At 28.1% G+C, this 15,207-nt stretch overlaps 1 protein-coding gene across 2 annotated transcripts in view; it reads left to right on the top strand.

Annotated features, from left to right (window-relative positions):
• Positions 1-15,207, top strand: part of LOC107447359 (zinc transporter foi) — a 44,571-nt gene that overhangs the window by 19,168 nt on the left and 10,196 nt on the right. For both annotated transcript variants that reach the window (XM_016062245.3, XM_071182432.1), the window contains 3 exons: positions 9,931-10,167; positions 12,870-13,007; positions 13,696-14,076. In XM_016062245.3, the coding sequence (XP_015917731.1) occupies positions 9,978-10,167; positions 12,870-13,007; positions 13,696-14,076 (709 nt within the window). In that variant the 5' untranslated portion in view covers positions 9,931-9,977. The remainder of the gene's footprint in view (positions 1-9,930; positions 10,168-12,869; positions 13,008-13,695; positions 14,077-15,207) is intronic.

Here is a 15,207-nt window from a genome sequence, read left to right as displayed (position 1 = left end):
TTATTCAATCTCAACTTATTCATACGCTAAAGATAAACTTAAACTGTAAGCTGTTCTGCTCGTGGGAATTCAAAACCTGACATTTAACCATATTTTAAGACTTAATTCTATCCTAATTAGTCTCTTTTGGTTAGTATATTCACAGCTGCTAACGATTTTTTTTATACAGTTGGGATTCTACTGAAAAGAGATCTAGCATTTAGGGTTCCATAGCTGAAAGAAATTGGGAACTGCTGGTCTAGAACTCAGCCATGTTAAGAGATGGGCCAGTATTGGTAATTGATTCTCTTCAAATCAACGCGTTTTACGTACATGATTAATTTCCAGCTACGAGCTCACCCTTACCCTGCAATAGTTTTTAGCAATTTCATTGGAAATATGAAGAAACATACCACCAAAATATATTCTTGTTAATATTTCATTAAAATTTTGATAGTCAGTTGTAATTTTTTATTTATTTAATACGAACTGCAATCGACATTTGGTCCGACTTGGGATAGAGATTTGATAACTCCCGGCGGTACATGTTGCAGAAATTGAATGAGACTAGATTTTCTATCCAAGATGTCAAAGTCTGATGTTCTTTAAGTTGTTTAAAGTCAAGATATTCTTTCCAGATGTCAAAGTTTATAGATAAAGAGGGATGTTGCTCTTGAATGATTCTAGGTGAAGAAAATTCAAATCTATTATTAGAATTCCAATTGGGACGATGAAAGATCGTTTAATATCATGATTTTGAACTTATCTTTCTTTTTCTTTAAGTTTAAGGGTATGCTTAGTCTATCCAATATACGCTAGAGGCGTGGTGGCTTAGGGGATAGAGCGCTCGCCTCCCAGCGACGACTGATCGGCCCAAATTTTGCTCCCTGCTCTCAGTGCTGACGTAAAATATCTTCAGTGGTAAATGAATTATGGGTTAGATTCCCTTGCCGTCAGGCTATTTGTGGGATGTTTTCATGGTTTTTCTATCTATGTAACGCAAATGCGGGTTTCCATCAAAAAGTCCTCCACAAAGACTAGTTTGTCCCTATGGGGACAGGGGTGAAAGTAATGGACAAGATTTTGAATAAGATAAACTCAATTTATTCAAAAACTTAGCAATTTGGAGACTGATTTTCGGATATGGTAAAACAATTAAATGTTTAAAGAGCGAAAATAATTTATAATATATTAATGGTTTTTAAAACTATGTTTTTGAAGTGGACTAAAGAGCAGAAAATAATTCTGTATTTGTTACACAAAAAATTAAAAATACATGAAGCGTATCACTTTCGAAGTACATTAAAGTTTGTTTTTCTTCTCTTGCATCAGACGAATATATCATGATAGCAATATTGCTTGCTTAACTGATCTTCATGTTGTATTTTTGCACCATAACTTCGTAAATACACGAGTAAAGTTAGATAATATTGAGGTAAATAGTCACTAACCTTGAAATTTTTAATTCGAATTTACGAATATTACATCGTCGCGAAACTAAAGACACTAAATAAAAAAAATATTCAAGGTCTCGTAGTTTTTTCTCTCCCGTTTTGAGAAAGGATAAGGGAATAAAAATAAACATTTCACACTTAAAAAAAAGAAGAAAAAAACAAATTATTTTCAACATACTTATGTTAGTCTATGTATGAAATTGAATAAATAATAAAAAAAAACGTATATTTTTGTACACAAAAATTGTGCAAAAAATATTATAAAAATGCATATAAAATAGCAGTTTCTATCAGTTATCCAGCAAATTCTTTTGGCTTATCTATATCGAAGAATATATATATTGGATCCATAGGGTAGTATTTCAGTTATATATATTTTTTTCACCTGCATTTTAAACAATTTATTATCGAAATTAAATAAGCAAATTTGCGCTCAGTTTTTACACTGTGATAGCTCATTATTAAATGTTAGATTTAAAACTTTACTTTTTGTAACATGCACCGAATATTACTTTTTAAAAGTAGCTAGAAATTGTTTGCACATGTATAAACTACATTTTTTTAAAATAAAATTAGTTAAATGAGTATCATTCTACATTAGTTTTAACTATAAAAAAAAATTTCCTTTAACCTAAGCCAAATTTGGCAAAATTATCAAATATGGCCAAATTATTACCAAGTTATTGGCGTGTATTTTTTATAACAAACCTAATCTACATGAAAACTGATTAAGGGGAAAATCGCAAAACATGCGAAATATTCCATATTTGATTTTTCTTCTTATCAAGGAAATGTCAGTTTTCTCTCTCTTTTGCTCTCCAATAAATAGCAGAAATATTTCCATTTAGTCTGTACTTTAAAAACACGATATAATTCAGGAAATTGATTAGGTGGTATTACCGCAAGAATTAACTATATCATTCACTCAATATAGAGTACTCTGGAAATGTTTTATTTAAATATATATTTTTAAAAACCTTCGTTAAAAAGGGTGAAGTATCCTAGAGCAGAGGTTCCTAATTTGTTCTACGGAACCTTAAGTAATCAAGAAAGTAGATAAAGACAGTTGTGTACGTATTAACCATTAAAAGACTACTTTATTTTGACTTTTATATATCTAATAAGTCGAATGAATTTTTTTCCATCGTTTTATAATTAATAATCTGAATTCTTAATTTAGGTTTTATGCTAGACAGTTTAATTCGCTGTCTTGGAAATGTATCTAGTCTATCTAAAAATTTGCTTTTATATTGCTATATAAAATAAAAAAAACTGCTATAAACTTTGAAAATGGTTATTAGAGAAATACATTTCTTTAATAAAGAATTCATTTATTTTATTTTGATAAAACTATTGCAATTTTTTATAAATACATGTCCTTTTTAATAATTGTTAGAAAAATTATGTATTTTTTTAAAAAAAAATTCGCATCTCTCTCTTTAGCATTTTACTCTAAATATAATTGCGTAAAGGCAAACGAAATAATAAGTAAATAATGGAATATTTATTGGATCTATAAGTAATTATAGATTTCAAAAATGTTAAAAAAAAAAAAAAGTGCTTGCGAAAAAAAAGTCAACCTTCGGAACCTCTTTAAATCTTCCGTGGAACCCTTCACCATTTGGGAGTCGTTGCTTAGAGACTGATTCTCACGAAAATTTGAATCACTGCGAATTAATAATGGAAAAGTGAATGATCTTTTAATTATATTTCAGTTGCACAAATAGATAAAAGTATATTGAAGCAAAAATTAAGCTGAGTTTATTATCAACTTCTGGAAGTTTCATTTAATTATTAATGGAATTGTATTAATTCAAAAATCACCCAAGTTTTAACTGGCAGAAATGTACCTTTTACAGGTAAATGAATAATAATAGTGTAAACGACTCATGTTGGTAATTATGGTGCATTTCCGCTATGTGTTTTATTTCTTTGTTATATTTTTTTAAAATTTTTGTATCAGGCGCAGTTTATAGCACAGTTTAGTATCATTACCTTGACACCATCATAATTTGTTATGTGCGGTTGCAATATACTGTTGTGCAATTGAAAAAACAACTTAAGTGCTTCACTATAGATTTTGAGGAAAGTGGCTTGACAACTATTTTCTTTTATGCCAATGCTACAAATAGTTTTTTTTTTTTTTTAATTTTTTATCAGGGAAAAAAACTGATGAAACAAATTTTTTTTTATTATTTATTTATTTATTAATTTATTTGCAATAGATAGGTTATCATATAAATATGTCATATCTCAATTTTAAGTTTTTTGTCGCTTATGTTGATTTTTCAAGTGCACCTCAGTATACTGTTACGCTATCACTAGAACTACGCTGGACTGTAAGTCTGAGGTTGTTGCTATGGAAACACGAGTAAAACTCTTTTTTTTTGGGGGGGGGGGACGAGGTAAAGAGACGTCCTAACCAAACCAATCCGATTTTAATTGTTTTTAAATTTTAGTTAATAAAATCCGATAATTTAATAAAATCCGATTTTAAAATAATTATTTGAAACTTTTTTTTGTTACAAGAATTTTAAATCATAAATTTTGCACTTATAATATTCCCCTCCACATCTATTCTTCCAGTTTTTAGGGAAACACACATTTAAATAACACTTCGGCAAATAAATTAAATTTTAATCTAATAAATTGCTAGTTTTAAATTGTTAGAACACACTATGAAGATTAATCTTAGTACCTTCAATTAATTTCATACTCAACCGTTTAATTTTTAACTTACATATTCCCCAAGTTCTGAAATTAACTATATTTAAAAAAATGCAAGAAAAATTCCCTTCCACATCTATTCTTCCAATTTTTTTTGGGAGACAGAATTTTAAGTAACACTTCGGAAATTAAATTAAGTTTAAATCTAGTAATTAAATAGCTAGTTAAATTGTTAGAACACACTACGAAGATTAGCTTAGTATCTTCAATTAATTTCGTACTTAACCTTTCGATTTTTGACCTATTTCCTAAGTTTCGAAATTAACTATACTAAAAAAAATGCACAGGCTATTACTATTCAAATTTAAAAAAGTATAAATAATAGTATCTAGTCGTTACTTTCCTTTAAATTAGTTTCAGAATAATACAATAATGAAAACATTCTTTTCTATTATAGAAATTAATTGTTCTTATATTCGGGGAAACCCATACAAGACACTTAATAAAGTGCTTATTCTCTCTGTTATAAAAAAGTAATTAATTACAAATCTCACCTTACAAAAGCGTGAAAGGCGATTTCTATTGGTTATGATAGTAGTAGTAGCATTCGCGCTTACTGTTTCGACCTGACAACTCGGTGGAACAAAGAATACTTTATTCTTCTCTTCAAAATGCAGAAAGGTCCGATGTAAGTAGTTTTTCATAACTCAAACAGAAGTTATATTAAAATTTCTTTTAATGAGTTGATTGTTTAATGAATAGTTTTGTATGTTGAGTATGTAAGTTGCAAATTATGGGATAATTTCTATCCATTTTATACCCCAGAGTATGTTTTCTAAGGATCTTTCGTTTTTCTAAATAATAATCTGTATCTTATAAATAATATATATTAAAATAATTTGGTGTATGAGATTAATTAGCCCCAGAAACTGTAGAACGAACCATAATAAACAACATTATTATCGCATTTCTTTCGTTACTTTTCTACTGTCATTTTGTGTTTAGATGCTGAGAAAGGTTCTTGTTATTAGAACCAAAGTTACAGTATTTCCTGTTCTATACCTTGATTTGTGCTTTTTCTTACGTTGTTTTACTTTATTTATCTTCTCAAGAAATCAATCTTTTACTAAATAATATTCTATATTTTATAAATAATATACATTGCATTGTTTCAGATGCACCTTAAGAAACATAATGTGGAATTTAACAAAACGTTTCAGAATTGGTTATTAATATTTGGTGAATGTGTACTTAGTAAATTATGAGATGCATTTCTATGATCTTTCGTTTTATTAAATTATATTGTAAATTTCACGAATTTTACATTTCTGTTTCACTTATCGTATCCCTTAATCCCCCCCCCCCCCAAAAAAAAAAATCACNCCCCCCCCCCAAAAAAAAAAGACTTCAGGCTATCCATTTTTGTTCAAATTAGTAATCCGTTAGTTTTGCTTCGTGTGCTTTTCTTTTTTCTTTTATTTAGACCTAACATTATAATTTTTTTTCTAACTATTGGGACACATTAAAACATGGACTTATAAAAAGGGTGATAGAATTTTTGTTTTATAGTTTCGTTGTTGTAGGCTGCTTAATTTTTAACTTCCTTATCTTAGTAATTTTTTGGTTTGTATATTTTAAGTTATAGATTCATAGAAATTTTTTTTTTCGCTTTAAATAGAATGAATGTAAGATGAAGAGTCGTATTTTATTTTAAACCCCACCCCCTTGACTGGTTTATGCCCAAAATTGCTTTAGCAATAAATTTGTAACTATTTTTTTTTCTATTTCTAGAGAATAATGAAGTCTAAATATATTATTAAAACTATTCTCAGCGGGAAAAGCATACTACTGTTAATTAAAATAAATTACGCAACTCAAGTAGCAATTTAACTACAAAATTTGGGGAGTGTTTGCTCTTATTCGACAAGCTTTCACTAATAGAAATTAAAATCTCATCAAATATGGGTTTTTAAAAGGTACCTCGTGATAAAATCAAGTTAATGTGTCTTATATACTAATGATTCGGTATTTAATATTTATAGTGGTAGTTACGCCACATAGTAATGAACATCTTTCAAGCATAATTTTAGAATCCTTGTGTAAAATGATGTAAAAAGAAGTGTTCATTAAGCGTCTTAAATTAATATTTAAGAAAAGGGAAACGCAATTGAAATGTGTCATATAACTAGTTATAAAGATAGGATTAAAAACATTATTGCTAGTTAGTAGTGTTTCGAAAAATCGCCTCTCAACTTGACTCATACTCCTTACTCAATCAAACAGGTTTTGATATTTTCAGGCCTTTATAGAAAGTTTCTTTCATTATATAATTCATTAGATGCTTCTAGGTTCAAATCTTAATTTACGGGCCCTATTGTGTTTACATTTTTATTATACTTAATTTTTGGCATCGATTCTAAAGTAGTATATTTAGGCAGTACACTACGAAACACCCTGTATAAAAATTATACATTCACATTCTAAGGTTTATAATCAATGTTAGAAAACAAAAGTAGATTTTTCTCCTCTAGAAAAAGTAGTTTTGTTTACTAATTCCTTAAAAATTATAAAATGTTATGAAAAGATTTATAGTTTATTTTAGCGACATTTTAAATGTGCTTAATCATTTTAGAATGTAATTATTTTTTTTCGAATTCTCATATCTCGATCGTTTTGGCTTATTCTAATTTTACCCTAATTAACATATTCATTTTTTTCTTTTGTAGATAAAATTAGAATTTTGTGTACCAACATCTAATCAAACATCTGTTTTTATAAAATTCTTTGATTGAAATATTTGCAATTGACACAGACCTTCTAAGATGTACAATCTTTTGGCCTTGTCTGTCTATTGCCACCCCCGTTTCTTATTGCATGTCGAATGTTTTGTCGGTATTTATACCCGTCATTTTCTTTTGTCACATGAAGTAATTTTACCTCATTAAGTCGAAAATACCTGAATAAACGGAACAGATAGTGATCTTTTTTTTTGACAGAAGAATTTTTTTTCGTGAAATCGCAGCGGGTTGTCCCTTATTGTATTATTAATTAATTTGTTGAAGTTTATCATAACATGTTGTTTTAGTATATAGTTTTGTGTGAAGTGATTTTATGTGCTTTAAATTCAGGAGTACAGTAGAGTTTAAAAATAAAAGTCATTGTTTTGGAAACTCTATTTCTTTTTTTTCCATTCTCGGATGTAAGTAGGAAATTTTGTGTTCTGAAATTTGTGTTGTTCGTTTGCGATTTTTATACAGCGTTGTAAGTCTGTTTCGTTTTAGCTTTGCATCATGCTTTTGTTTTAACGAAAATCGGATAATTTAGGAAGTTCATTTATTTTATAGCTCATTAAAATGTTCTTACTCAAAATCGGGGTAAAATAATACACCTTTAAAGCATTGAAAATTAAATTTATAATGATATGGACAAAAATATGAGTAGAACTTTACCAGATTCCTTCAAATTCTAAAAATCTTTATTTTAAGCTTGTTGTTAAAATTATTTATTTGTAAATACCTTATTTTGATTAATTACGGTATCTAGTTTATATTCTGGTTAAAATTAATAAAAAAGGTTTTAATTTTCATATTTGTCAAGCATAAACGTTCGTTAACTATAGAGAATATATTTTCATAAAACCTTTTCTTTTCATGCGAGGCATTTTTCAATAAATAAGAATGTTGCCCTTTTTCAGTTAGTCAATTCGTTATTCATTTCACTATTAAATGCTCCATTAAATTCTTCTCAACAGAATTATTCCAATTAAACTATTTTGCATTTCACAAATGAATTATTTCACAATTTTGCGCTTGACGTATTAACGGATAATTAGCGTAAAAACAACAAATAAAACATCTAGTATGCTGTACGTAACTTTTGAGTGAGCGCAGAAACTTTTCTATTTTTAAAACTTATTTACTTTTGTTTTTTTAATTTTCCATATTTAAGTTTTTGTAATGCTGTGAAATAGTTTATTATTGTTGATTTAAAATTAGAAATGTATTAATTTTCTGATGTGCTTTTTGATCAACGTGCAGTTTGAAAATGCTAAGTCATCAGGGTTCAGTGCTGAGACCACATATTTTATAACAGCAATAAGGTGACCATGTCATAAAGTAAATTTAAAACGGCTGCGCAGAGATTCTCTAAACAGCAATTCTAACATTTAAAATACGCTATATTTATTGTTTACAATAAATATAGCGTATTTTAAATGTTAGAATTGCTGTCCAAATATTATGCTTCTATTTGAGAAGGTTTGGGATTTGGCAAATATTTTTTTTTCCTATTAATCTATCGTAACCCAATTATAGGTCGTGTAAAGCTATAGCTCCAAAAGCGTGAAGCTTGTTCGAAATTTTTCAAAACTGTACAAAATATTTTCCTAAATCACTCCAAAATCTGTAAATCCAAAATGCATCATGGAAATATTCTTAAAAAATTGGCACTTAAATCTTTTTCCCTCAGTGTTAGCGTTTCATTTTCCTTTTTGAAACAATCTCTGGATTAGTTCATTTCAAACAGAACAAAGAAGTTCAAATCGTGTACAATTCAATTCGATCCACAGCTATCATTTTGTCTCTCATTGTCTATTGTTGCAATTCTTTCATTTTAGTTCGTCTAATCCAACGTATGAACCTTATCTTCGTTATTTTAGATACTTAGAGTAGTTTTCTAACTCTTCTAAGTAAAATTAAATGTATTCTACTTGCAAAAGTACATATCTTATTCAAATTATGAAACTTATCCTTGTTGTAATTTACATTGAGTAAAAATTTTTAATTTTTGCTACATATCAACATTATAAACTCTGAAAATGTTGCCCTTTATCATTTTTTATTCTTTCTTTCTTTTTTATATGCGAGTTGAAAGAGCTTAACTAATCTCTCTAAATCTAAATTTCAAACATTTAGCAATAACAGTTTAAATGTAATTAAATGTATAATATTTAATGAAGATTTTTACAAATTTCGAGTTTATTATAAGTATAAGAATTAATTTTGAAGTATAAGAATTAATTTTGAATAATAAATATGTTAAACCGATATTCCTAATTTCTTTTCAGTCTAGAGTATTTTAAAGCTGTACAAACTAATTCTCAATAAGAATACTTTGCGAAATTAATGACAATCTTCTGCATGCTCAAGAAATCAGTATTATATAATTATAATTATGTACTATAATATTGGTTATATAGCTTTATTGTTTGACTTCTAAAATTACACATGTCTTGGGTTGGGTTAATGAATAATCTGGCTCTTTGCAAAAATCGCCGTCATTTTAAAATGCAGGAGACTCATTGGAAAGTCTACAGTTCTTCCTAATACAACCTGAAATTTTTAGAATTATTTAAGTGAGCCCATATATCTTTTGTCTAATTCGAAAATAAATCATGCCTTGTTCAGTTAGCTTAATTTATTCCAAAATAATGAAGTCCAATAAGTCCAAAATAATGAAGACTTATTATTAATAGCATTAGTCCAGATTACTTAAATTGTAATGAGCTGATTTAATAAGTCTAAAATTAAGAAAATACTAGAGACTTTTTTTAATAAGTCTGGGGCATAACGAAATATCGGCGACATTTGAAAGCAGGATTTTTCAGTTACCCAATCAATTCAACACATACACATATTTACTAATAAAAATAAAATAAAAAAAATAAATAAGAACTTGAATTGTTGTAAAAAGGATGTTATTTTCAAATCCAAAATCCATTGTTTGCTTTATTGATTTATTATTTAAAAAAAAATTATAATTGCTTTATGTTACATTTAGTTAAGGTTGGCCTATTTTTTAAAGTTTAATAATTTAAACATTTGTATTTCAGGCCTTGTTATTGGGAGTTTTCAGATCTCCAGGATTCTTCTCTAAGCTATGCACCCTCATCACATAATGTGCTTTTCCAGTACTCTTATCTGCTTCCTTGTTGTGACATGTCATGGGGCAATTATCAACAAGTATCAAAATGAAGTAGGACATCCAGACAACGAAAATAACCACAAGTTTTCCAATCATTCTAGGTTACCAGATGATATTACTATTCATCACCATCATAACTCATCAGGTGAATTAGATTTGTAACATTCTTATAAAAAAAAATTATCATCATTTGCATTTTATTTATTTTGAGGAGATTTATTTATCGATTTTGACAACCTTCATCTACGAAAAGGTACCTGTAGATAGAATTACGTTAACATGTTTTATATACTAGTGAATTGGTATTTAATATTTAGAGTGGTAGTTACGCCACAATTTCTTATTCATTTTTATGTAGTTTAACAAATTTCTATTACTCTAGGATCCTTCGCATCTCGTTCGTTCCGCTCACCAAACCCAGTGGTTGCTTCTTATTCCTTGTTTTTTTTCTTCTTTTTTTTTTTAAAAAAAAAAAGAAAAAGTCGGTGTAATTTTTTTTCTTCCTAAAAAACGTTTTATAAAACATTATTATTATTTTTTTTAATATTTTAACAATGTATTATTAATCGTAACAAAATGAAAGTATACCTGGATTTGAAAAATAATCCTGAAGAAAAAGAAAAATTAAACTTAGGAATATAGAATGCGCGACACAATAAAAAGTAATAAATTAGAAGTAATTTTACTTGAAAACGGCATGTAACGATAACCTCTTATATAACATTATTATTTAACAAACACATTCATCATGTCAAATTTTAAGTCTGTAGTTGCATTCCTGCGGCCTGTAGAGCTGCCCGCATGGTATTTTTTCTTACAAGTTTTACAGTTAATAATACTCAAACTAAGTATCGATTATTATTTTTTTTATTTCATTGTAATCTTTGTACATTTCTCGAAACACCTTAGTAATTTCAAGTTCCTAAGTCTTACAGTTTTTGTGTAGCCATACAAAATGTAACGTTAAGTTGGAACTCCTCCCAAAACGTCGGCGCCCTTATGTTTTTTTTAATACGTACATATTTATATTAACTCGTCAACGTGTCTGCGTGAGAAAAACCTTGCAATCATAATTTTTATCGGTTTCTAACGATATATCTAGTTCTAGAGCATTGAAATATCTAATAGAGCCACGATGCTTGACGAAAATGCAATTTTCAATCGTTTACTGATAGCTTCAAGTAGAATTCATCATCATTTTATCATAAAATAGAATTGTTTCCTGATTGCTAAAAATAGAAATTATCATCATTTTTCCGCCAAATAGAATCGTTTCTTGAAAGCTAAAAGTAGAATTTATCATCATTTTATTTAAAAATAGAATCGTTTCCTGACCGCTACAAGTAAAATTCATCATCATTTTATTTAAAAATAGTAAAGGCAATCCAAATTGCGACCACTTTCTGACTCAAATCTCAGGAAAAGCCAAGTTTCTGATGAAAATAAAAGCTTCAATTGTTTATCGTGCCATTTTATCACCAAATTATCGACATAGAGAATTTATCTCTTATCCTAGTTTCGACTGTTTTTCAAGTAGCTAGAGTGCTCGAATTTCAACCGAATCTCTGTTATAATACAAGTTGCAGTTATTTCCTAAAATGTATAAGCAAAATGCATCGCAATTGCGTTGCTATTTAAAGTTTTAATCATTTTTGAGCACAAATAAACTAACAAACATAAAATTAAAAGGAAGAAATTAAATATCTTCTTTAAACCTGTGTTCTTTTTAACGGAATAAAAAAGAGAAAATAATTTTATTTTTGTCAAGCCTAAGGAGGAAAACGTAACGTGCATCACTTTCGTAATCATTTTCAATCAACACTGCCAATTCTCTGGTGCAAAATGAAAAAAAAAAAAATGTCTTGTATGATTTTTGTTGTAGGTTTGACTGAAATTAATCCTTTTCTCTATTTTAGCTTTTTTGAAGCATAGCTTTTAGAATTTCTATTTTATTATTATGTTTATGTAATCTAACACTTATTTATTTTTACATAATTTAACCAGTTAAATATCAAAATATATGTAGTGCAGATTGATTTGTGACTTTCTCTGAGCAGGATTGTCATAAGATTAAAGTTTGTTGGTTTTGAAAATTTTATACTTGGAAACTAAATTACAATAATTATGTTGTATTTAATGTTTAATTTAATCTCCAAGAAATTATTTAATTAGGAAGACATTAAAATTTTTATATTATTACTACTATATCTACTTAAGAAGTCTCATAATGTAGCTTTGAATTTCTGTTTTATTGAATGAAATTTGAAAATATTAATTAAAAACATAGTTAGGTATTTATTTATTTGTTTAATGTTTATGTGAATTTAATTGATAATTTTTTCCGAATGATTAGTAATAACTGTATAATACCCGTTGTTTAAAAATTACCAAGATTTTAAGAAGCAATCTCCGAAAAAGTAAATATAAATGCTGTCATATGATTTTTGACATTTTCCTCAATGTTCATCAGCAGAATGCACTGCATGATAGAAAACATTCTAAGTGAAATATTTGCACAAGCATCTGTTTATTTTACCATGTTTACCTGTACCATGTTGTTATTTTATAAAATTTTTCAATTAGCATTGCCATCTGTTGACAAACTTTGAAACTAACTTTTAGCCTTTTTGAGAATTAATATCAGGTAGACTAAGCAAAACATTTTTATCACCCTCCTTTTTCTTTCATTGATTTTTTAAGTAGTCGAACATCTTTTAATTACCCAGTTAAAAGCAATAAATTCTTTTTGTTCTTGTTGATTCAGATTATTGATGTTGATTATTCTTGTGATTCAGATTATTGTTGTTGATTCAGACTAAAATTATTCTTTACATACTTCTTATTTAGATATCCACTCTCACTCTGAACATCACCACGAAAACTCAATTTTAGATCACCATAAAGATGGATCATCATCTGTAATAAGTTTCTCCAAACGTCTACGAAGATCTGCTGATACAGATTTTCCACAAGCATATTCCAATGGTAACAAATCAATTTGTCATTTTAAAGTAGTTTATGAATCCAATAGCTCCTGTAGAGTGGTCGTTCAAATATTACTGAAAAATAAAACTAACAAGGGTGTGCTTATGTTGTCTGATAAAGGGGAAAAAAGGAGTATAAACTATGCTTATGCATTACAAAAATCTCTTTATTTTTCAAAATATTTAAAAAAAAGCAAAATAAGGAATACCATATAAAATTTTCTTCAAAGAGTTTGAGGTCAGAATTTAAACTCAAGATTCCTCTATTTGAAATTTTTTAAATTTAATTAAAATATAGATTTTGTTCTATGCAAAGTTGCTACTTTTATTTGAATTTGATCCTAAAATTAGATTACTCAGTAAATGTCAAAATTAAAGCAAAAATCGGGTTTCTAATGCAACCATTGAATGTGGTTTGTGACTTACCTATTTTTTATGACAAGGGGAAGGGGACATCCAAAATTGCCAAAAATATGCTTAGGTAATATTTGAATGACCCCTAATATTTGTCTTGTCCTAATATATACCCTTAGTATATTTAATATAAGACATATATGTAATAGTATATGTCTTATTTTACTGATAAAATAATTAGTTTTAAGTCGTTCTGTTATTCTTATTTTCTTAACCATGCTTATCTAATATACTTTTTTTCTTTCATAGAATTTTATTAGATTTTATTTTTTCAGGCAAAAGTAATTTTGAGCAATCTTCAATCAAAAAGAGATCCAAACCGCCACACGACGGTTCTCATCACAGGCGACACAACGATTCAGATCATGACCATTCTAATGATCGGAAAAACCATCCAGACTTTGACTATGATGCAGAAGAATCTTATGAAGATCCTGAAAGTGTGCATCTTGATGGTTCCTCACAGTTGCCATCTCTAAATGAAAAACCTGATAAAGCAACCCAAACAGGTGCCATCAATCCTTGTGTGAATAGTCATGATCATGAAGATCATGATCACGAACATCATGAACATTCTGAGGAAACTAAAAGTGAAAATGAAGCATCCAATTTTCATCAGCATGCTCACTCAGCTCCACCTGAACTTGAAGGAATAGGTATTTTTTTTTCTTCTTCTTTTGATTCAATTTTAGTAATTGTTTTATAAAAATATTAGTTTTTTACTTAGAAAATTATTGCATTAATTCTAATTCATGAAATACAGTCAAACCCTGCTTTAGTGAACGATCCGCAGACATAGCAATAAGTTCACTATAAACAATGGTCCACAATACCCAATTTCTTTGAAAAAATATTTTTTGAATATTGTCGGTAATAATGAGTAATCTAGTACAAAACTTGCATATAAATTAATGAAACTAAATACAGTAGAGTTTCCCTGCAATGTTTTTTTTTCATTAAAAAAACCCTAATAAATTAGTTTTTTTAAACCCTATTTTATAGGTCTTTTTTTTTTTACAGTAGTGATAGTACCGATTTTTTTTTTTTAACAGTGTAATTTTTTAAAAAAATATATAAAACCTTTTTTATAGATTGAATTTCAAAAGGAAGAAAACCTTTGAAAACATAAGTTTTTTATTAGATAGTAATTGAATTTTATTGGTTAAATTCTTTATTTGGTGCTTTTTATATCTACTGAACTCAGTGGCACGACAGCCCATAGAGGGCCAAGGGCTACTGTGCCCATCTCAGTTTTTTTGACCCAGGACTCTGGGGTGCAGGAGCAGATGTTCCAATTTAGGTGGTGAGACGAACCCGGAACCCCCAGTGTTTAGTTCCCAAGCATGCTTGGTACTCATTTATCAACCCATTGAAGGGATGAAAAGCTGGCTTTTTATATCTATAGATTTTAATCCTAGAAGTCATTCTTTAATTTTACCTACTTACTTTATCCAAAAATATTAGTTATTTATGTATCTACGTACAGTTATTAAAAATAAAATGAAAGTTTTTCATCTGATACCAAAAGTTTCCACAATGCGTTTTGAAATTTCAAAGAATTTAAGAAGAAAAAAACAAGAAAAACGTTTCTTTTATGAAATATAGCAATTGTCTATATCTCATAAAATATTGATAATTGTTATATTGATGTATTTTTGAATTATAATTTAATATTTTATTTAGAGCAAACAAAAACTGTGCATTTCATTAGTGACCAGGTTAGAAAACAATATGTGTGGTAGTGTTGAATCAGCATTCAACATTAACCCCAGTGTTATGTATGTAAA

This window comes from Parasteatoda tepidariorum, chromosome 6, assembly GCF_043381705.1.
Source record: "Parasteatoda tepidariorum isolate YZ-2023 chromosome 6, CAS_Ptep_4.0, whole genome shotgun sequence".
Taxonomy (NCBI): Eukaryota; Metazoa; Arthropoda; class Arachnida; order Araneae; family Theridiidae; genus Parasteatoda; species Parasteatoda tepidariorum.
The sequence above is the reverse complement of the archived record's forward strand: the minus strand, read 5'-3'. Positions and strand labels throughout refer to the sequence as shown.